The sequence below is a fragment of the Rhinolophus hipposideros genome, assembly GCF_964194185.1.
Source record: "Rhinolophus hipposideros genome assembly, chromosome: 6".
Classification (NCBI taxonomy): domain Eukaryota; kingdom Metazoa; phylum Chordata; class Mammalia; order Chiroptera; family Rhinolophidae; genus Rhinolophus; species Rhinolophus hipposideros.
Genome location: NC_138052.1, coordinates 68341495 through 68366519, shown reverse-complemented (window position 1 = coordinate 68366519; position 25025 = coordinate 68341495). Strand labels below are relative to the sequence as shown.

Genomic DNA, 25025 nt, shown 5'->3' with positions numbered 1-25025 from the left:
TCTCCCCATGGATGGCTCAGCAGGGATGTTGTGAGCCCCATGGGGTTAGTTTTCTCTGCTCCTCAGGTTAACTCTGAACTGACCACTGGTTCTCTTGTGAGGCAGGCACCCAAATGTTGCTGTCTGTGGAGCTGCAGGTTCTCCTCAGTGCCCTTCTTCCTTAACATTCATCATATTGGTATTAGAGACCTGGTTGGACACTGACCTCTTCCTCCCATTCCTTACTCAGCCCCTACCCCAGCCTTTTGTTACTAGAGTCCCTCTGCCCAATGACCTCTTTAGGTAGGGGCATCAGCAAGATGCCTGGCCATATTTTACAGTGTCCCCTTTCTCCACACTCAGGAGGGCATCAGGGGCTCTGATGTTCCAGTAACTCAGTACCTTCCAGAGAAGAGATGAGCATCAGCCCCACCTTACAGGGAGAGGGAACTGACTGTTGGATGCCACCACCATTACCCACCCAATCTCTACACATGATTCTCATGAGTCTTTTCTCCCTCAACCTCAGAAAAAGTCATGATCTCTTTCCCTACAATGAGGAAAGTGAAAGGAATGGGCTCTCTTCTGGAACCATAACTCTCCTAGTCCTCTCCTTATTTAGCCTGGGGATGAGGGGCGGGCAAAAACAGTAATGGAGGCTGCCTCTCCGTAACACCAGGGGTGATGGCCGAACGTAACCCCTGAACCTGTGAAACCTTAGAGCCTTTTGTTTTAAACTCTGATGGCTACTTCCAGTACTCACAACTGCTTCCATCATATTACACCAACTGCTGTGATAACTTAGTTGTCAGAAGTCATTTTCTCTGTATTGATGACTGTTATGTTGATGGTGGAACTATGAAGAATTTCTTTGGACTTTCCTAGGGCTAGAGCTAGAGAAACATCAAACTAGACAAAGCTTATCTGTTAATACCAAGCATTCCCACCAACAACTCAGACTAATCCTTCCTGGATCCTCCATTAGAATATCGAGGCTCAAGGGGTTTTCTGCCCAGCAGTTACTGTTAGGTGTGCTAAGGAGTGAAGTGCTCACATTAGTTAAAAGGCTCTCCAGAAGAACCAAAAGGCAATCAAAATCAAAAATAAATTTGACTTCTCAAATGCACAACTTCTGGCAGAATGTTTAAAAAAACATTTGTTTAAACAAATTTAAAGAAACATTTGTTGAGCCATTTACCCTGCCCATTTATAAAAATGGTCACATCCAACTCTACTCCCCTTTGGCACACCTTGATCTTTCTCTTTCTCTTCTCCCCAAACCCCAGAAATCCCAGAAAATTTGTGGTCAAGCTTACGTGCTAACATTTCTGAGTGTGACTTCTCACAAGCCCACATAGTTACTTTGATGACGAACATGTCTTTGGATAAAGACCATCATTTCAGCTGTAGGACAAAAGCTGCTCCAGGATGGTAACTTCCAATATGTCTGGCGTGAGCATGCACACACATAAACACATGCACACACCACTGCACTTATCACAAAACCAGTTGATTCCATATTAACTGAACATGAGAAAGTATTAGGAAAAATATTTACATTTCAGATGTTCAGGAAAAGCCTTACTTTTTTTCAAAAGAAAAAAAGAAACCTACTTTAAGAAAATATAACCAAAAACTTTATTGTGCAGATGCTGCAATAGGAAAAAAAAAAAAAACGGGGGGGGGGGAGGGCAAGAAAGAAAAAGCCAAAGTTTTATATCCTTTCAATAATTTAACATAACCACAGGTAGATAAGTAAAGCTATCATACAAGTGTTTCAACAAAAGAGCTGACTGTGCCTTAAATACTTGGCCAGTCTCCAAGTGATGAGAACAAACCTCTGGGTACCATTTGGCCAAGGTTCTGTATTTCTGCACAGCAGAATGGACTCATTACCTTCAACACAATAAAGCAGCCACAAGCACAGTAATTTCATGACATAATCATATATTTGAATTTCCCACATATTGACTTTGGAATTTCTACTAAGAAAAAAAGAATTAAATGATTCAACAGACTTTCAGTTTAATGGAATTCCACAAATATTTACCAAGCTCCTCCTATGTGTGAAGAACTATACCTACCTCAAATGTAAGTGGTAGGAAATCTTAATCATACAGCATCATATCCACTTAACAAAATGGCAACCTCCTTGGATTAGAAACTCAGATACTCGTTGATTTATTGATGCTGGAAGACAAAACTGTCAAACTATAAAGTAACTCATATCAGCGTTCAGTGATTAAGTAACCGTCCATCTTTAGCCTGTGTAAATTATACCAAAGTTGGATCACATATTCTTGCTTCATGGTAAAGATGCTAATTCTATTCAAAGAGTAAAAATATATGAACATGAGTCCCACTGTATGTAATACATTACATACATAATGTAATACATTACAGTATGAATGTAATGTCATGGGTATTTTACATGAAAGATTGTGAAACTATGAAAAAAGATGTTCACATAATCCTTAAACAAGTTGAACAAAACTGTTTTTAGAATATATCCTTTTTGATATATCAACTAAACTTAGTTGTTAAGGTAACCATAACATGTCTGCTATTTCATCCACAATAGCAAAGGTTTAAATCAATATTATTTAAAAGAATGTATAGCATAAAAATTAAAGGCAACTTTAGGAACTAGATTATTTGGGTCCATTTCCTGGTTCTGCCATTTACTATCTATGTGTCATTGGGCAAGTCAGTTAAGATCTCTCCATCTGTAAAAATGGAGGTAATAATAAAAATACTCATCTCATATAGTTATTGTAAATACTGACTAAGTTAATACATATAAAGTGCTTAGAACAATGCCACACTTATAATACAAATTATATAAGCATTTGCTTCTATTATGAAGAAAATTTCTCAACAGAAAAAGATCTTCATGATGTTACTGTGTGTTTAATCTATTAGATTAAACAAATAAAGAAAGCTATGTAATTATTAATAACATTTCTAAATATATAATATTTAATTATACCCCAGAATCAGTAATTCCAAAATATTTAAAAACAGGAATTCCCCACATGCTGAAGATGTGTTTGCATCTTGTATGTCAGCCTCCAGGGGGAGCACAGACTTCGTCACCCACCCCCATCCCCACAACTACTCCCTCCTCCAAAAATTAGTCATGATAGATGATTAAGAAACTGCAAGTTGAAGACCATTGATGAGCTATGTTTTATGGAGGCGAAGCTTTGAAAGAAGATAAGGGCAGAATGCACATCTCATGGTCTCCTCTCTGTCTCCTCAACCCAACAAGCGGGCTGCCCTGGAGGGGAGCATAGCAGGGCAGTTGGCACTCACTCTTCAGACACAGTTGCCCTGTTCCTGAGTCAGACCCTAACTCTGCCTGAGCCAAGTGGAGAGAAAACACGTTCTTCCCCTGCTGACTCCTTACTCTCTGGCCCTCGGGGGTGTGATCCTGAGCAGCCCACCCTCATCTTCAGCTGTCAGATCTGGGATGTGGGTTGCAGGCTTGAAGCTCACAGGCTATTTAGCTTGCTTTGGTTTGGGGCCTTAGGGAAAAGCACCTATGAGGTGATCAGGTCCAGCTTTCTAGAGTTCTGCCTTGTAATCTTGGTCCCAGCTAACAGTAAAGCATTCTTCTTCCTTCCTTATGCATTTATTTCCCTCAACACCTCACAGGGAGGGTGTTCTATACACAATCTCATCATCATTCCTAACCGTTATGTTTTTATCATACAATAACACGAGTTTGCCTACTTTACTTATTACCTGTACCTAGCCCACTATAGATTTAACATCTTTTGAAGACCCCAACAGGTCAACAGAAAAGAATTAACAAAGCAGATATTCTCTTTCAAAGGTATTTTAAACTTTTAAATACAAAGTTGTATGGTTAAGGAAAAACACAATATTTTTGCCTGCAATAGCTACACACTTCCGTAAGTTTACAAACTAAGAAATCTTTGGAAACTAAGTACACTTACTAAAATAGTTGAGTGGTTATGTTGTTTTGTTTTGGATGGATTGTATTATTTTCAAAATTAGCTTGGCTTTCTTCTTCCTACAGTGATAGTGATAATATAAATAATTATTCCTTTCTATTCACATGTACAATACTACTTTTCTCAAAGTAATGCTAGATTAATTATTAGTGAGGGGAGTTAAAATGGTACTGTTGAAAATAAACTAGATTATATCTTTCTTAAACATATCCACATCAGATGTTATCAATAAAATTACAAATGAAATCCAATTTTAAATCTAAGGGAGTGTTCTAATACTTTGTCATACTGTGATTTTGTTGCTATCAAATGTTAGCTGAAATACACAATACATTGGCTAAGATTTAAAACAAGACAGAGTGTTGTTGTTATAGAAGTTGACTATTTGGTCCTAATTGTTATTATCCCTTTAGTATACTCATTAATCATAATAAATTCTGTTACTGTATCCTATTATAGGAACTTGGATACAGAGATAAATAAGATATAAAAAAAAACTACAAATAAACCTTTTTACATTATTAAAACACACCAAAATATGAGATTTGTAGAACTGACAAGTTGTATTATATCAAGGTTTAGTGATACATTATTATCTTAGATTTAGATTGTAAGTGCAACCAAAATATTCTCTCACTGCACCTAATAACCAATGGTTCATTTACACTACTGAGATCCCAATGGGAAACTCAAAAAGCAACTTTAATCCTGCCTCTTTAGTCTGTTTAGTCATTTTAAGCTGGATAATTTTTTTTAATGTACCATCTTATACATGTCTCAGTTTTGACATTGCTCCTAAAAGTGGAATTATGTTTAATGTTCACAGTTATTAAAGCTAAACAGAAGTCACTGTGGGAGCAAGAAAGACTGCTGCAATTCTTCCTTTGAGTTATTCCCAAACCTACTGCTTGACCAGTTAGTTGCTCTAGCATTTCCTAGAAATATTAATGGATTGTTTGTTCAGTAGCACCAAAGGTAAAGTCAGCTGTCTCCAGATGTCTTTTCATAACACCCTACTGTGTCTGAGGAATTATTTGTCAACATGTGTTCAACTGACATTTTACTGTACAAAATTAAATTACCTGTTTTCTCTATGATAGCAGAAAGAAAAAGACTAGGAAAACAACTATTCAGTCTTAATTGCAATGTACGTTTGGAACTAACAGGCTATAGAACTAACTTATACTTTTTGAACCTTAGTATATTTTCTAGAAAGAAAACCAATAGTTTAAATTCTGACAGTAGTAACAAACACTAATCAACAGGCACTTATAAACTCTTTCATCAAAATATGTCAAGCCTCTTCAAATTTTATTCCTAATTCTCTTGAGAGGTGCTATAAGAAATCACAACATAAAGGCACCACAATGAGAAGTGACCATTTCTAAGGTGAAATGTGACCATGTTTCTATGGCAATTTCAGAGAAAGTAAATACTCTGACTGAAGTTACTGGGATAATAAAACAAATCCACCTAAGAAGTTCAGTGATATTTATACAGCTGAATCATACCCCCAACTGAGGCCATTAGACATGCTCATGGCACCCCTTTAGTGAAGGCTGGCCAGCCCCGCTGTAAAATCAGGTCGATTACCAAAATTCACTGATAAGTTGGTTATTTGGAACTTTTAACACAGATTTCTACAGGCAAAAAAAAAAAAAAAAAAGTCTATAAATACTTATTAATTCCCAGGCCAATCTATAGAAAGCTATTTAACTTATATTGTGTCTAAAATTTTTAAGTTATTTTTCAATCACCCTTAACTTCCTTTCATAACTGTCTCTATCTTAAAAAAAAAAAAAAAAAAAAAAAACTTTCAGAGTTTCAACATTAGATCCCCTAGAATAATACATATTCTATGCCCCAGGCTTTTGTTCCCCCTGTATATCCGTCTAAAAGAGAACGTAACCCTTCACAAACTCACTGTCTACAGAGACATGGGAGAAGTGACCTGGTGTAAAACGACAGGTGGGCACTCCCAATATTGATCTCAAGTGGAAACCTGCCAAATTGCTCTGCCTTTTAACATACAGTGCAGGCTAACGACATGATCAAAGACAGGAAAAGTTTGCAAGCCCTCTGTAGAGGCATCCATCTCCAAGTGTTCTGATTTGGGAAGGAGAAGGGTGCAGAGAAAGGATCATTTACCCCACAAGCCTTGGGGCCCAAGATTCAGACTCTTCTGAAACTCTCTTATATCTTCATGTTGTTTCTAACCTAGAAAGTACTCATGGATTGTGGACTCCCTGCATCAGACAATCAGCATAAGAGCTCAAGTTCGGAGTTAGGCAGACACAGCTATGAATCCTGACTCCACATTGTATCAGTAGCTCTCTGTGCTTCCCTTCTCTACTTTAGAGGGTTTGCTGTGAGGATTAAGGGATATAATGTGTGAAAGCGCCTAGTTTAGTACTTGACTCATAGTAGCAGCACTCAATAAATGTGAATAAAATTCCCCTTGACTCAATGAGGAGAGCCATAATTTTAATGTGGGACAATAGGTACCCAAGTCACACCTTTGAGGCTGCATCTCAGAAACCTACTACACTAACCTCACAACGAACATGACAAAATGAGTTTAGCAGTGATATAAAATGATACATGAACGACACCACAGCCGTTACTTTTAGCTGCTTCAGCGCCGTTCTCAGTACCTCATCCCCAACTCCTGAGTATTCATCCCACCCACCTATGTCCATGAGATCTAAGGGATAATTTCTTCCAGAGAACTCATAGTTAAGTAGAATCAAAAGGAATTTAAAAACTTCTGTACAGCGAAGGAAACCTTCAACAGAAAGGCAACCTACCGAATGGCACAGTATATTCTCAAATGATATATCCAATAAAGTGTTGATATCCAAAATATATAAGAAACTCATAAACTCAATAACGAAAAAATATAATCCAATCAAAAAATGGGCAGAAGAAATGTAAAGACCTTTCTCCAGAGAAAACATACAGATGGCCAACAGACATATGAAAAGATTCTCAGCATCACTAATCATCAGGGAAATGCAAATCAAAACCACAATAAGACACCACCTCACACTAGTTAGAATGGCTATCATCAAAAAGTCAATAAACAACATGTCTTGGAGAGGATGTGGTGCGGCCACTATGGAAAACAATATGTAGATTACTCAAAAAATTAATGACCCAGCAATTCCACTCCTGGGTATTTAACAAAAAAAAAAAAAAAAAAAAAAAGCTAATTCAAAAAGATATATGCACCCTTATGTTCATTGCAGCATTATTTTTCAATAGCCAAAGTATGGAAGCAATCTGGGTATCCATCAATAGATGAATGGAAAAATAAGATGTGGTGTATATATACAATGGAATATTACACAGCAATAAAAAAGAATGAAATCTTGCCAATTGCAACAACATAGATAGAGCTAGAGAGTATTAGGCTAAGTGAAATAAGTCAGGCAGAGAAAGACAAATACCATATGATTCCACTTATATGTGGAATCTAACAAACAAACAAAACAAAAACAGACTCATAGAAACGGAGACCAAAGGGATGGTTACCAGAAGGGAGAGGGTGGGGGATGAGTGATAAAGGGAAGGGGAATAGAGTCAATAATATTGTGATAAGTTTAAACAGTGACAGATGATTAATTAGTGGGGTGATCACACTGTAAGGTCTAAACATGTCAAATCGCTATATTGTACATTTGAAACCAACATAACAAATATCAGATTATATACCAACTTTACATAAATAAAACACATTTTTAAACAAGGAAATGAAAAAAAGTGGAACCTTTCAATATGTTACATATAATGGAAGAAAAATCAACTGCTATTTTAAAAACATGTATGTATCTCAGTTCCCAAAATCTAGTAGGGAATAAGTTACATTACTTTCTTTTTCCAGAACATTACAGTTACAGAGCAATAAATTCTAATCCAAAATGTTAAATATTTGAAACATATAAGTTTGATAGCAAGTACCGGATAGATAAATGGTCTAATTTCTTAAATAGCAATATATTCAAATGCAGAATAGTACATAATTGTTAGGTATTATCAATTTTGCATGTAATTAACTTGTCATTTTAAACCACAAGTCATCAAGAAGCAATTAAGCTGGAGTCTGTAGCAGTATTGTGGTATACAAATATGCACTTACCAAAAAACATGCAACATTTATCAATGTCAATGCTGTCAGAAATAATCACACAGGAAAACACAGGGGCAAATGGACAAATTAAAGAGAACCTAGTTTAATTCCCATCTTAATTTTTTTCTAAATTTAGGACTGGGCATATAAGGGAAGAAACACAATTATATTAGGTTGGTGCAAAAGTAATTGTGGTTTAAAAGGTTAAAAATAATTACAAAACCGCAATTACCTTTGCACTAACCTAATAGTAGAAATAACACATTCTGAATTTGTTTAATGGAAAATGTCAATATTTTCATTAGCTAAGAAGGAAAATGTTTTTCAACTAAACACGTTTTCATAAATTAGGGAGGGCAAATTTACTAAAAATATTCCTTTTATTAATATACAAGATGGTCTTTTTTCTGGTATGATAGAGAAATGCATTATTTTGATTCATCTAATACTCAACCTAATAGAGAATTAGCATTAAAATAATTAGAATAGACATAATACCCTAAATTGAACTGAAAAGAATTTAATATTTGATGATTCACAGTCTTTCAGTGGTTCAGAGATCATCATGAATACCGATTATTACTATACTAAGGCTATTCGGAACAGCATTTAACAGTTTGATTAATATGAAATGTACAAAAGTCCTTTCTTGTTTGTATGTTTCAATGCTAAATAAAAAGAACTCTTGGCAAAACTATGAAGTGTAAGTTTTTTCTCAATACAGAACATGTGCTACGTATTTCCTATATGATCTAGACCTTTTTAGGAAACTCTTATTTTTTACTATGCTAAAGTAAATAAACCAAGGGGCAGCAGATTCAAGATGTCAACAGAAAGGTTCTTGATATCAGAAAGGGAATAGAACAGAGCCCATATCCTGACTCTTTCCCCAGTGGAAGGGAATGAAGGTCTCTGGGCACAGACCTCAAGGTACTGCCATTACCTACAACCTACCAGGTTATACTTGAAGATTAACTGACTAATCACAATGATTAGATAACCTTTCAGGCATCAAAAACATTTGGAGCAAATATTAAGATACAAGGCCTGTAAAACTCTAACCAAATTTTATTGTATAAATGAGAAGCTTCAATGGTTCGCCACAGATATGTTTAGATACATGTGCTTATACATGCATTGAATATTTCTGGAAGGATACATAAGAAAGTGTTAACAGCTATGGGGGTGGACTATGTAAGCGGGAGAGTGGAGTGGCTGGGAATTTTCTCTTCATACTCCTTTGCAACAGTTGATTTTTTTTTTTATCATAGGTGTATATATATTACTTTTTCAATAAAACCTAATTTTAAATAATAATGATAATTCACTTCACTTTCTAGAATCTTTAATTTTAAAGACCATTTAGTAAATGTTTATTTTACTATTAAAAAGGAAAAAGATCAAGTTGATACTCTGTTGCCTCCGTCTCTTTTTTTGTCTGGAAAAAAACTTCAAAACAAAAGAGGCGCACAGCAAGGACCCTTCTGAGAATATAAACCAGTACATGGTACAATTTCAAAATTAAAAATTTAGTTGCAAGAATTTTTATGTTACTTGCAGTTACTTTTACTTTTTATAAAACTATAGAGGCCACGGCCTTTTATGATGATACACTTTAAACTATCTCATGGTGTGTTTTTTTTCACACACACAGAACCATATTTAGTATCAATATCTTAGAATCTAAATTGTATGCTTCTTCAAATATTGTATGATCTCATTTATATGTAGAATCTTAAAAGAAAAGACAGAGAGAACAGATTGGTAGCTGCTAGTGGGGTAGAGAGATGGGTAAAATAGATGAAGAATCAAAAGTTACAAACTTCTAGTTATAAAACAAGTCATGGGAATCTAATGCACAGCATGGTGACTATAGTTAATAATATTGTATTTCATTTTTGAAAGTTGTTTAAAAGAGTAAATCTTAAAAGTTGTCATCACAAAAAAGAGAATTTGGAAAATATGTATCAGGTTATAGATGTTAACCAGACTTATCCTGGTGGTCATTTCACAATATACACAAACATTGAATCATGTTGTACACCTGAAACTAATATAATACTGTATGTCAATTGTACCGTAAAATATATATATAAAAGAACAAGAACAACATGTATGTTTCCTAACTGTGATTTTTTTTTTTAGGTTTCAAAACAATATGGTTTCTGATCTGTGGATTAAAAGAAAAAAGTGATCATTTCCTTTTTATCCAAATTCACACCCAGAATAGAACACTCCTTTTCACATAATCTAAAAGTCGCAAAATAACAGCAACTACTACAAGCATTTGCAGCTACCACGCACGATTCTTTCATTATAGAAATCTCCCTGTTGGTTTTAAACTTCCATGTGTCAGTCTTGGGGAAAAGCCTAAACTATACTTGGAGCTCGGTAGATGTACTGCGGGTGCAATCTACCCACACACCACACTGGCGCTGGGGGCTCCAATTTGGAGCTTTAGAAAGAGACAAGCATTATGTGGAGGTTACACAGCTTATCCTTGAACAAAGGTTTTGAATGTATTAGCACACCACGTAAGTTGAATAGTAAATAGTTCCAAGTCCATCTTTCACTATCATACATATATACTTTCACAATGACCGTTCTACCAAAATCGATTTTACTCTCACATGCACATGATTACTCCCTTGCATTTATGCTAAGAGACCCTTTTCCCAAGACTGTGAGAGAGTGGAGAGTTCTGACTTCCAGGAGACCCCCCCGCCCCATGTCACGCATCCAAAAGATGAAATCTCAAACAGGAAACAAGCCCCAGGTGGAAGGAAGACAGAAAGAGATAAGGGAGGGGCGAGGCTTACACAAATCTTGCCAAATGAGGAGAAATCCTGACTGGTAGTTGAGGGGTCGGGATGTAACGGTAACCGAAAGGACCTGGGATGATGCTTGGGGGACTGATTGCGTTCCAGTCGCGCTCTCTGCAGCGCAGAAACTCTGGGCTCTGCAATCGCTCTTTACTTTGCTGAAAGGTTCACTGAACACTGCCTGCCTACCCGGAAAGTTCACGCTTGAGAATTCGGGACCGTTTCAGTCTAGGGAGTGTTGTTCCCTTCCTTGTTTGTTTGTTTGTTTGTTTTTCACTTGAGGGTAAACAGTGCATTTCCTGTACTGTGAAGGGAAAGCTAGCTAACCTTTCTCTGGTGAGCAGCGCACTACTATCCCGTGGCTCTGCATTTCTATTGAGTCCTCCCCTTCTCCTTCCATCAACGGTTTAGTGAAGCTTTCAGTGAAAATGAGGGAAAGTATCCATCAAAACGCAAAGACGCAGAGCGGAACTTTTCCTCGGCTGTCGGGAAAAAAAAAAGTCACTTCTGCTTCTCACGGCCAGGAGTTGAGTCTGGGAACCTCCGGACGAGGAAGGAAGATTTGGTAACGAAGGAGAAGGGAGGAAACAATGCGGAGCCTGCGATGCCTCCGGACAGTACGTCCCGCGGTCCCTGACCCGCCCACGCCCACCCACGCCCACGCCCACGCCCACGCCCCCGGGCGGGCGGCCCGCTTACCTTGATGATGCTGCTGCGCCGGGGGGTCGCCCGCGCCGCCTCCAGGAGGCCGGCCTCGCTGTCCGCCGGGGCCCCAGCGGCGACGGGCAGCACCACCCCGCTGCGACGGTCCCTCGACCGGCTCCCCAGCGCCGCCGCCACGCCGTCCCCGGAGGCACCGTCCGAGCCCCCTCGGGGGTCGTCTTCACCCCCGGCTGCGTCGGGCGGCGGGGGGCCCTCCCTGCCGGCCGCGCCCTGGGCCATGGCTGGGCGCGTTTCGGGCTCTCGGGCGGGGGGCGGCGGCCGCGTCCAGCCGCGGGGGCACCGTGCGCTCAGCACCGGGAGGCGGCCCCGCCAGACTTTGTTTCACCACCCGCCCGCGGCGGCAAGTTTCTGGAGCGGAGGCATCGCTGGACTAGAGACGTCCTCGGGCGTTAGTCCAGGAGGCCGGCGGCGGGCGTCGGGAGGAGGATGAGCAGGAGCGGGGAGGCGAGAACCACAGGGGGGTGTCTGAACCCGGAGGCAAACGCCCGCTCCACGCGAAACAAAAGGCGCTGGGCGCCTGGCCCCGCGGCCCCCGAGGCCGGGACGCGCACGGCCGGAGCGGGGCCGGAGCTGGGCGACCGCGGCCGGCGCACCCGCCACCTGCCCGCGGACGGCGGCGCAGCTGCCCCAGGAAGCGCGCGGTGGCGGCGGCGGCGGTCTCCGCTCCACTCGGTTGTGACAGGGAGGGAAGACTTGTTTTGACAGCCCGTGGGGATTGGCAGGCGTCGGAGCCTCTCAGGAGCCTGGCCTCTCCGAGCGGGGCCGGCCCGGCCAATCCTCACAGCCGAGGGGTGTGCCCGAGCCTGAAGAATGGAATGTGTTCTGCGGCCGGGGCGCCGGCCCCGCGCGGCTCGTGTACTCGAGTGAGAGGGCGAGAGCGCGCGGGGATGCGCTCCCGCCGGCGCTCTTTGTATATTTTATGAAGTTTAGCTATTCGAAATGCGCCTGAAAATGTAACACAATTCGGGGATAGAAAAGGGAGGGAGAGGGGGAAGGAAACCTTCATTTGCAAACCACAGCAAATGGGAGGAAAAGGAGTGTTGAATATCAACGTCGAAACGTTTGGGGTGATGGAGTGTATCTTCGCGCCATCAGAGGTTAATTGCAGGCCCTCACGCCAACCCTTAAAAAAGTCCATGCAGAGGTAAACTAGGATTTACTGGGACCCTGGAGTTGAATGATTTGCTTAAGGATTCCTGAAAAGATCTTCAGTTCACTCTGCAATGCAAATAAATGACAAGGAAAGGGAATCAGATTAAAGCGGTGAGAATAATAGGAAACTGAACCAACTAAATCCGTCTGGAGAGTGACTAGTAACAAAGCACAGATATGATGGACGTTGGTTAAGTACAAGGTGAGGTGAGAGATTTAGTCTAATCCTGAAACATCCCTATTTAATAATGGTTCAACCTCCTTTTTCTAAATAATCCTATATAGGCATATTTTGTTTACTTCCAGAAAGCTAGCAACCAAGAGAAGAGATAGCTTTGGATGATGCATTAAGTCACTAAAATTAACCACAGAATGCCCAGATAGACGCAAACGATTGCTCTGAGGTTTCCCTGGTAGGACAGAAGACATGACGTTTTAATTTAAAAGGCCTTTCAGCAGTAGAATCTATGTTAAACTTCATTTATAATGTTAAGTTATAGTTTAATTACTAGTAATTTAATACTTAGATGTTACTTGTTCTTTTGTCCAGCAAAGAATATGAGAAAATCTTCATCCTTTTAGACCCAGGATTTGTTAGAATTTCAAGATTTTAGAGATGCAACGAAATTTAGGGATCATCTAGGGCAGCCCTTTCATTTTCAGATGAGATGAAGCCCTCGGGAGCCTTACTAATTTTTTGTCTCCTACTTAGTGCAGGATCTGAAATTAGAATCTTCCACTCAAGTCCCCCAGTAATCTCTTCACTACTTTATCTGGCTCTTCTGGGGCTGCAACCAGCCAGAACTACAAGTAGATGAGGCTCTTAAGAGGTTTCAGGCTTGACATTTATCAACTTTTAGGAAAGACTGAGAAGGCTGGAGTTTATCTTTTCTTTAAATATAAATGCAGCCTAGTAATGAATATACTAGACCTCTCGTTTTAGAACCAACCAACTAAAACCTCTGGTTTTAGAACCAACACTACCCTCTAGTGAGATTCTGAGAACTGCATCCATAATGGTAAACACTTTTTAATTTCTTTCTGATGTGTAACAGACTGGAGGGGAAACTCAAAGTTTCCTTTTCAGCTGATCTGCCTTTATAACCCACAGACTAGAGGAAAGAAATGAAACATGTCCTTCATCTCCATTAGTTCAGGAAATTCCCATCTAGCTTATATACAAAATATTTTTATTTGGTATGCTCACAAGTATAATCTATTTGGGGCTATCATTTTTTCTTTGATATTCAATTATTACTATGGTTTACTTCTGTCTTCTACAGTTGCTTTCATTGCTTCATTTTTCTTTGTTACCCTAATAAAAATTCCATTCTTGGGTTACCCTTTGAGAAATGTAAAACTGCAGCTATCTCACTCATTATATTGTTCTACAGTATTAATAGCATTTACAGAGATTCCCCATTCTACAGGTTTGTATACCATTCTTATAATAATTTGATTTTTAAAGTCTTAAAATTAGCATCATCTTACTAACATTTAAGGTCAGTAAAAAAAGAAAGAATCCAGAAAGTATAGCATATGTGCACAAAATTTTTTATGTTTCAACTAGATGATGTCCAGTTGGACTCATCTCTTCCGTCCCTTAGCAGCCTTCTGTCTCATTCTCATGTGAAGGCACACACACACACACACACACCCCTCTAGAGCCTTTGCTCTGAGTGTGTATTCACAAAGGCTGTTGTCTAATTCATTCTGCTTTGAGAAAATAGTTGGACCCTGATCTAACAAGTTTTACTGTTGTCTTCTTTCATAAGCTCAGAAGGCGTCTCATGATACTCATATTTACAGTTAAGGGGGGGGAAGAAGGGGAGGAACATGAAAAGGAGAAGAACCACCACCACCCTGGAGAGAGATTCTACTCTGTGGCCCCACTCCCAATATTGAGAGAAAGGTCTAGCCAGATTTGGTTAAGTCAGCAGCCATGGGCACCCTCCTCCCCCTCCGTTAACAACTCCCCTTTCCAAATTACTATCACCCACAATTTCTGCCTCCCAACCTTTCACTAAGTAACAATGAACTGCAATCTCTTGGTTGACAAAATGGGGTCGGGGGTGGAGGGCTGGGGTGGGAGGAGGTATGGGAAAAAAAGTAGTGAGTTGGCAATTCAAATGTTACCACCTCAGAAAGACCTCTGACCACAAATCTCAAGTTGTCCCTTCAACCCCCCACATATGCCATGTTACTCATATTATCCTGTTTTGTTTTCTCATAGGACTTTATCACTGTAAATAAACTGTCCTGTCCATGGAATTTTTTACTTATATATTCTATCATACTGACCTCCTATCTCTGCCCCACTGAAATGGAGAATGTAGTCTCCATGTGCATAAAGACTCTGTCTATGTTGTTACTTGCAGTATCTTCAGCTCCCAGAACCATGTCTGGCACAGAGTATGTGCTTAATAAATATTTGCAAACAGAATCTTCACGTTTGCAGTGTTCTAACTGAATAAAACAACAACTTCTAAGAAAGAAAAAAGGCTATCACTGCCTATGCAATAAGGCTTCTCATCCTCAAGGATCCTAGAATTCCATCCTAAGACAGAAATCAAAACAGATCCAAAGTAAGTAGTTGCAAAATTAAAAGAACAATTGATTATAAAATGGAGAAATTTGAAATCTAGAATAGACAAAAAGGCAACTGAAAGGAAACTGGCCAGGCCCAGTAAACCTGAAAATACCTCACCCAGAATCAAAGACCAGCTATGTCAATCTAGTTTTTCTAGCCCAGGGAAGTCACTCCAGAACACTAGGCCTAAGAAAAATCCAGTGAGAATATTAAGACTCTCCGTACATGACCAGGAAATCACAGTTAGGGAAAAGGACTGTTGTTCAGATAACTATTTTCTATGTACCAGATAATCCTCTATGAAGTATTCTGATATCAACTTTACAGATAAGGAAACTAAGAATCAAAAACTTCAATTAGGTTAGCAATGGCTGTCTCCAGATGGTAGATAGACACAGAGGGCTTTTGTCTGTGTTGTTCTGTTTTCCAAGTGTCTTAACATTGAATATGCATTACTTTTGTAATCAGAGGGAAAAAGTTATTAAAAGAATATTTAATACAGAAACAAAAAAAGTCAATTAGGTTACTCAAAGTCAAAACCAACAGGAAGTGATGGAACCAGTATTTGAGTCCCAGTCAGTGACTTCAAAGTTTTCACTCTTCCTTCTACACTAGGCTTCCACAGGGTGCAAGTCCAACGACAGTCCTGGAAATTTAAACTATGCTGAAGAACCACTCCTTCAGAACTAGGACCGCTCACATTCGGCACAACAATCTCTTCTCCTAGCATCAGCATTCCCTCTATGCCATCACAATAGGAGAATGAGATTGATTTTATCAGTTTGTAAGGAAACGCTTCTATCTTCTCATCCACGTTGGTGTAAGAAAGAATATTTTGATATTAAAAGTCAGATCTCATGATAAGTTCAAAGCTGAATTGAACATGAGTACTGCATTTTCAACTGAGTCACATATACCTTTATATTCCATCATAGCACTCCCCAATACACATTGTAATTTTTCTCTTTGTAGTTCAAGAAAAAAGAATTTGCAATGTAATTTGTATAAATACTAGTATATACACTATATACATATATAGTATAAATACTATAGTAAATAAATACAAAGCTGATGAAAGATAAGCAAAACTTAAATACACCCTCCTAAAATTCAGGTGTTTTTTTTTTCCTTGAAAGATATTCCTTTGTCCCTTACATTAGACTTTAAGTAGGAAATTTCAGTGAGGTAAACATAAAAATCAATTAATTTCACTTCAAAGTTCAGGTAAACTCTACTCCATGATAGCAGTCCTATAAAAATGAGAAGTTACAAATGGTTTAAATCTAGATTCCCTAGTTTAAAAAATCTTCAAAATACCAAAAGGTGATAAATATAAGAAATCTCTAATCACAGCCAATATCCTTCAGTATCTGAGGGCTGCTACTTCTTTTAGGTGTTGAGAAACCTCTACTACCTACAGTAAAGCAGAATGCCTGGGTCCATTAACGCTGCCCCCTCAGGAACCCCTGTGTAGACACTGAGGCTAAGACACACTATCAGGACCCCCGGGCCAATCGACTGGGAACAGTCTGCTATGTGTAGGGCAAATGTCTTTTAAAAATAGACAGTCCATGTTGACTTATTTTCTATGTATTAACTTACTTTGACATGGATCCTGGAGTTGGAGCTCATGTCAAGGTTCTGTTCCCCACTGATGCAGAAGCCACAGCGCTATTTATGAAAAGTACCACTGGAACGGCACCAAAGAGGCCCCCAAGAAAACTTGTTTCTCATCCTTCTCTATTTTATTTGACAACTTGAATCTCTTCCAGGTATGAAGTTATAATATAAATAGAAATGTCTTCAAAACAAACTCCCAATGCCTGACACTTGTGATGCAGGAGTAAATATGGGGTATGTTTTTCCTCCTCTACCCCATCCCAGGTTCATACCCTAAATCTAATTCATCTGCATGTGGTGGGGGTGGGGTGGAGGATGTCCTCCAATTTATGCCAATGCATGAAGTCTATTAATGATTTTAACATCATAGGACCAATTGGAAGAAAATATAGACTCACATTTCTTTCTCTAATGCACTTCTTTCCTTAGGTCATAATGTATTACTCTTATACCTATTTTGTTAACCTTATTGATATGCCTTTGTTGCATTCTACCTCACGTCTTTTGGGAGGAAGACTCAGTGTGCAATACTTAAATACACACAAAATCGTAATGCATGCTCTAAATTAAAACATAAGACAAGGGTAAAGTATGGTCTCTTTTGTAATCCTGTTTTAATTCCCAGTAAGTTTTCAGGTGTACAGCTCTTTTGTTAAGTACAACATAAGTTTATCTGCTTTATGAAATGAGGAGCTATAAAAAGTGAGTCCTTTCTTTAAAAAAAAATCCATTTGAGGCCAAATGTCTAGTGAAAGCTAGATTGTTAGCATTTGCTCTGTCATTAACCCCTGTGAGAATCCCATAGTTCCCACCCCCCTGACTGATATAAGGTCACGATGAATACAGCTGCCTCTAGCCTTAACCCACAGTGGAGGAGCAACAGCTGTTGAACTGCACTTGGGACTTCTGTCATTCTCTGTTCTGTGTAAAATGTACTGGTGAAACTATTCAGATAACATCACAATTGTTTTTGAAAGATTAGGATAAAGCATGTTGCAGGAATCTTCTATAATATTACACAGCAGCAAATTTAATTTAAACTGTGAAACGAAACAATAAGCAACAAACATGGTACAATACTACATATAGTGTAATGAGAGGTTATAAAGCTTTCTTTAAATTTCCCCCTAATTGGGGTGGCCAGATGGCTCAGTTGGTTAGAGTTCGAACTCTGAACAACGGGGTTGCTGGTTCAATTCCCACATGGGCCAGAGAGCTGTGCCCTCCACAACTAGACTGAAGGACAACAACTTGGAACTGATGGGCCCTAGAGAAACACACTGTTCCTCAATATTCCCCAATAAAACTTTTTTTAAAAATTTCCCCCAAATTAAAATGGAATTTTAATAACTAAACTGATAGCTGCAGATAAAATTAAGCTGGAAGATTCTTTATGAACAAATCCTTAAACTCTAGGCACAAAGTACCAAAAACTATTATTTTTATACTATCATATCTAAATGAAGGAGTTTTTTCTGATGATGTTATACTTCTTATCAACACAGTGCTATAAATTCTAAATTTCAGAAAAATAAAATATGTGGGTAAAATAGAATCTGACCCTTTCCATCTACCTTAACTTTTCCTGGCTTCAAAATATGGATTAAAAGGATTTTAGTTTGTTTGTTTTCTGAAAATGTCAAGGATGGTCTGTGATCTGTGATTGAAACTAAATAAAAGTAAAAAAAAATATCTCTTACCTGTACACCCAGTGGATAAGAAAAATAGCATTTATTTACTCATAATTATAAAAAAAGTATTTTCTCTTATTTCTCATCTAATTCTCTTCACTCACCAAGCATTAATAACATTCACTAACATGATCACATGGAAATACTACATTAACACTCTTTGACCTAAAACAGATCTTCATATTCAGGAAGATGTTTACTGATTCTCACTGTGGGAGGTTTATACATCCTCATCCCATTAACAGCAGGCTCAGCCATGTGACGTGGGTTGACCAGTGAAAGATGAGTGAAAGAGCCCCTTCTGAACAGAAGCTTTAAGAGCCATCACATGCTTAACCATGATCTCATTTTCCTCTACCATAAGATTAATTAGTCACCAGATAGAAGCTGGATTCTGAGTGAAAACAGCATGGAGCACAGCGCAAACCAATCTATAGTGGACATGTAACATGAGCAATAAAGCTACCTTTGTAGTAATCTCCTCAGATTTGGGGGTCATTTGTTACTGTAGTATATATAACCTAGTCTCTCCAGACTGATACTGGTACATAAGTTTATGTACCCTATGCTTTTCACAACCATGCAATTGGTTCATGTGGCCAGATACTGTTTGATTTATATAGCAAATAAATATTCCTGGCATCTACTAAACTAGTGAAAACTAAAAATTTTTCTGTATCCAATAAAATTGTATACAATTATTTCCGTTTCTATGACATTTTTTCCCCATTTCCTTCTTTCTTGCAAGCTGGATAAGCCCCTGATTCTGCCTTTTTTATTAGGTTTCAAAATGATAGCATAAAGATAATTATATGCATGCTTTTTTGGTACAATTTTTTTTCTTATCTTCTTTTTCATGTCTTGTACATTTATCTCCTTCTCCACCCACATCAACCCTCCCACTCCTTGCAAGATAATTCAAGTTAACAATCTAGTATACAGCTTTTCAACTTTGGATATATATATATATATATATATATATATATATATATATATATGGAGAGAGAGAAGAGAGAGAGAGTTTTGTCATTGTTTGATTTACAAAAAAAAGTGTCAGGAGTAGAAATATTTTCATACATAATCTTCCTACTCTCACTCATCTACCATCTCATCTACAATATCTACTAATGCATTCTTTTAAATAAATGCATAATATTCCATGCTATGGATATTACATAATTTATTCAGGTATTGCCCTATTTGGGAGATTCAATTTATTTCTGTAGTTTTTCACCACGAGAAATACTGTTATAATAATCATTTATGTACACATGTCTTTATGAACCAGTTGTTTAATTTCTATCAAATGGATTCCCAGGAGTAGAATTTTTGGGTCTAAGGGTATATGTGTTTTTAATTTTAATAGATAATGCTAGATAGATTTCCTAAAGAATCACACTTCACACTCCACCTTAACAGGTATTGTAACTCTCGTTAATTTCTGCCTATCTAATATGTATAAAATTATATCCTATTGTTGTTTTAATTTTCGCTTTCCAGAGTACCAAGCATTGTTTTAAATGTTTCTTGGCCATTTGGATTTAGTCCTCAGTAAATTTTTTATACATGTGTTTTTCCTAAGATTCCATTGGATTGAATGCCTTTTATTTCTCAGTTTGAAAAGAGTTCTATGGTAAACCAAAGACGCCACACTCCTTCTTCCATAAAGGGCTCACTATCCAGCTATTGAGGCATCGGTTCACTGACAGCCTTTATCTATTTGATTACTCAAGGTCTACCTCAGCTTTTGAACCAAGGTCATGTTCTTCTTGGGGAAGCCCCAATGAATGAGGGAGGCATTGATAGCAAAGGGCAAGCCCTCCCTCACCCCTGCCCTCCCCTTCTCGTCTCTTCGCTGGGCAATCTCCAGCCGTTGGGCCCTAGTCATTTCCACAATGGCAGGATGCTTACAACAGGTAATCATTGCTCCAAAGCTTCCCAATGGGCTGGTTGAGATTTTGTCAGGTCTATATCTGGGCTCCTCCTGCCCAATTCTACTTTCCAATGAATCTTTTGCACTTCTAATTCCACATGCTTCTCAGAGAATCCAACTGGCACATTATATTAATAGATGTTATCCTCATACCATTTGCTTCGATATTGTCCCCATTTTTTAGCGCCATCTGCTGGCAGCACCGCCTCCTGCTCCTCCCGCTGCTGCCCGGAGTCAATCACTGCCTGTGCAGCTTGGGCCGCCTGGCTCTCTCGGTGCTAACTACCCATATTTGGAGTTCTTACAACACGGCAAATATTGACAACAAAGAATAGTCTGAACTTAATCAAGATTTGGACGATGTTGAAGAAGTAGAAGAAACTGGTGAAGAAACAAAAATCAAAGCGTGTCAGCTGACTGTTCAGATTATGTAAAATCCTCAGATTCTTGCAGCCCTCCAAGAAAGACTCGATGGTCTAGTAGAAACACCAACAGGATAATACACTGAACACTTGTCTAGGGTAGTTAAGACACAAGTGAATGCTCTCAAAAATCTCCAAGTTAAATGTGCACAAATAGAAGCCACGTTCAATGAGGAAGTTCACGATCTTGAAAGAAAGTATGCTGTTCTCTATCAGCCTTCATTTAATAAGTGATTTGAGATCACTGATGCAATTTATGAATGTACAGAAGAAAAATGTCAATGGAAACCAGATGAGGAAAATGAAGTTTCAGAGGAGCTGAAAGAAAAGGCCAAGATTGAAGATGAGAAAGAGGATGAAGCAAAAGAAGACCCCAAGGGAATTCCTGAATTTTGGTTGACTGTTTTTATTTTTTTTATGTTTTTAAACTTTTAGTTATTTTAAGTGTGTTTTTCCAGGATCCATTAGCTCCAAGTCAAGCAGTTGCTTCAATCCAGTTGTGAAGGGCGCAGCTCACAGTGGCCCTTGTGGGGATCGAACTGGCAACCTTGTTGTTAAGAGCACCGTGCTCTAACCAACTGAGCTAACCAGCCACCCCTGGTTGACTGTTTTTAAGAATGTTGACTTGCTCAGGGATATGGTTCAGGAACATAACAAACCTATTCTGAAGCACTAAAAAGGTATTAAAGTGAAGTTCTCAGATGCTGGCCAGCCTATGAGTTGTGTTTTAGAATTTCACTTTGAAGCCAGAGAATATTTCACAAATGAAATGTTGAAAAAGACATACAGGATGAGGTCAGAACCAGATGATTCTGACCCCTTTTGGTTTGATGGACCAGAAATTATGGGTTGTACAGGGTGCCAGATCGATTGGACAAACGGGAAGAATGTTACTTTGAAAACCATTACAAAGAAGCAGAAACACCAGGGAGGGGAGACAGTTTGAACTGTGACCAAAACAGTTTCCAGTGTCTCTTTCTTTAACTTTTTTGCCCTTCCTGAAGTTCCTGAGAGTGGAGACCTGGATGGTGCTGCTGCGGCTATCCTTGCTGCAGACTTTGAAATTGGTCACTTTTTACATGAGCGCGTAATCCCAAGATCTATGTTACACTTCGCTGGAGAAGCTATTGAAGATGATGATGATGATGATAATGAAGAAGGTGAAGAAACAGATGAGGAAGGGAAAGAAGATGAGGAAAATGATCCAGACGATGACTCGAAGGATCGAAACCCAGCAGAGTGCAAGCAGCAGTGAAGGAGGGTGTGTGTGGCCTTGAGGGTAACCTGCTAACCTGCACTGTTACACGAATTTAAAGACAACGGTTATTTACCTAAAGCCTTACATACGTTTTGTATTTTCTTGGTAGACTCAGCAATTTTTTAAAAAGAAAGGAATTGATATTTTAAAGTCCAATTTGTTCTACCTAGCATTTCAGCTTTAGTTTTTCTGCCAGATATGGTAAATACAGAAACTCTCACACGTTTTCATTCATTGCTACATAGTTTGGTTCTTCTGGAGTATTTTCATCGTGTAGCTATTAGATTACAGCTATGAAAACAAACAGAACTGTTAAATGGAACAGATTCTTTGTTTTGCTAACTTTTTTCCTGAAGAACCAAAGAGTATTTTTTCAGCTGGTAGTTAAATGGGTTTAAGTTTGCTTGCACTAGCTTTGCCTTTCATTACTTTGTTTTAGAAATGCGGTGCTTACTACTAAGAAAATTAATCATTTTGAAAAACAAAAATACAACTTGTCAAGACAGATATATGATTAAGAATTTCCAGCAAGACCATACCCATTAACTTAGATTGTTAATGGATTTTTTTCTATATTTTAGGTGACATAGTTAACTATAAAGAACCTTACCTCAATAGTATGGTTATTGGTTATTGAATAAAACCTAGTATTTTCAAAAGCTTCATTGTTTTAACTGTACTTTTAAATTTAACCTCTATTGACTAAGCGTCTTTTTTTTGTGGTAGAGTCTACGTTCTGCTTTCCTGGCCAGGATGAATTGAATTTTATCACTTGACAAGCCTATTTCAAGTTTTTTGTTGTTGTTCGTTTGCTTGCTTGTTTTTGTTTTTGCAGCCTAAAATAAAAATGTCAAATATAATATTAGACATTATTGTCTAATGTAAGAACAAGATGATGTCTTCATTTTGTACTAATTCAGGTAGAAGCAGAGTCTTAGCTTAAATTAAGCATTGTACCCAGTTTACAATATTGAAGAAAAGGGTATCAGCTTTGGAAGAGGTGTACTGCCTCTCCTAATAAAAAAGTTAAAAAAGACAAAAAATATACATAATATTTTCCCCAGAATTCTTGTTTACTGACTTTGTTTATGGTGTCTTTTGCCTATACATTATATTAATTTTCAGATACAGTAATCAAGTATCTTTTTCTTTTCGGTATTGGTTAAGAAGCACTTTCCAGCCCCTAGACCATATATGTAACCTTTTCTTGCAAGATTTTTATTGCTCTTTTTTTTAACATTTGTTTGTTCTTTATATAATTTATTTTTAAATATTGTTTACATGTGTATATGTGTTTATATACACTATGTAAGTGTATACAGATGTTAAATAAATTTTTAAAAATAAGATGCTGGTCTACCTTTCTTTTCTTCATTAATTTATTCTTTTCTCATCAAATTGAATTATCTTCTTGTCAGATATTAAATTCTCATATGTATTTCAATCTATTTCTGTTCTAATTCCCATCCAATACCATATTAATTTGATTATAGTGACCTTGTGGTACTTTCTAATATCCATACTTCTTCCACGTTGTAGCTAGTGGGATTTACCTAAATTACAAATCTGATTCCCCACTATGAAGATTTATCAGCTTCCCAGTGCCGGCTGAATACAGTCCAGGCTCTTTGGCACATGTGGCCATGGCTCCTATCTACATCCCTGACTTCACTTCTCTTCCTTCATACTCTGGGACTATTAGGCAACTCGAAGGCCACTGAATACCACGTTTTATGCTGTCACATTTTAATTAAATAAAATATCTTTTCAAAAGTTAAGATTCATGATTTTAACTGTACTTTTAGTCCTCTCTTCACTGGACTAACCATTATTCTTTCTTCAAAATTCAGTTCAGACATTGTATTTTCCAGGAAGCCTTTCCAAACCCACAAGCTAAAAGTCACCTCCATTAATATATTTTGTGCCTACTAGACTATATTGATACATCTCTTTAAATGTGTCTGCCTTCTATTTTATAGACTGTAAAATTCAGGTATTACTCATTTTTGCACACTGAGAACTTAACCCTATGATGATACAAAACAGGCATTGAATAAATTTTTCTTAAATTGTTGAACTAGAGCAGTGGTCCTCTGATGGTATGGAAAGAAAATATTAGGGCTTATACTTACATTTATGTAAATGTAATAAGAAGTAAATCAAGCTTTGACCATGTTTAATATGCGGATTCCACTGGCACTATCACTTGGACCTTATGTGGGGGAGAGGTATTTTCAGGAAAGATTGGGAGTTCCAGAACATAAAGAAGTTGACAGTGCTCATTGCCTGGTACATGAATCCACTTAAATAAATTTTAAAATTAGATTGTGTAGTTTAAATTCAATTAACCCCAAATGGATGGATGACATAAAATATTCCTGGAAAACAACATGAATTGAAAATAACTCTAGTGAACATTTCAAAAAAAGCAGGGCTGACCTTTCTCCTGTTCCTACACAAGGACATCTCCAGCCATATTATGAGATAAAAACAGTGACAACTGCGGATAAAAAAGGGGCCACATACTAAACTTGATAAGCTCAGGGGAGGCCTGCATGGCAGGCCTTACAAACCCAGAGACCAAAGTAACCACACCGGTGGTCTGAACATAAAAATCCTTATATAAAGGGGATTGCTGAGTAGTCACATCCTAGGCCTGTAGCTTCCTTGACAAAGATCAGTCTTTAACTTTGAAATTGTCTATTGTCTTTGTGCATCTAAGATAA

At 38.2% G+C, this 25025-nt stretch overlaps 1 protein-coding gene and 1 pseudogene across 2 annotated transcripts in view; one reads left to right on the top strand and one right to left on the bottom strand.

The window, feature by feature from the left end:
- The window catches only part of PLCL1 (phospholipase C like 1 (inactive)), a 299473-nt gene extending 287493 nt beyond the window's left edge, over window positions 1-11980 (bottom strand). Inside the window, exon 1 of the mRNA XM_081051941.1 lies at window positions 11610-11980. Within this exon, the coding sequence (XP_080908067.1) occupies window positions 11610-11852 (243 nt within the window). The 5' untranslated portion in view covers window positions 11853-11980. The remainder of the gene's footprint in view (window positions 1-11609) is intronic.
- Window positions 11981-12059: 79 nt separating this feature from the next.
- Window positions 12060-22296, top strand: LOC308498559 (nucleosome assembly protein 1-like 1; annotated as a pseudogene). The gene is made up of 4 exons: window positions 12060-12305; window positions 12356-12543; window positions 20804-21436; window positions 21633-22296. The product of its transcript is annotated as a nucleosome assembly protein 1-like 1 (transcript).
- Window positions 22297-25025: the final 2729 nt, after the last annotated feature.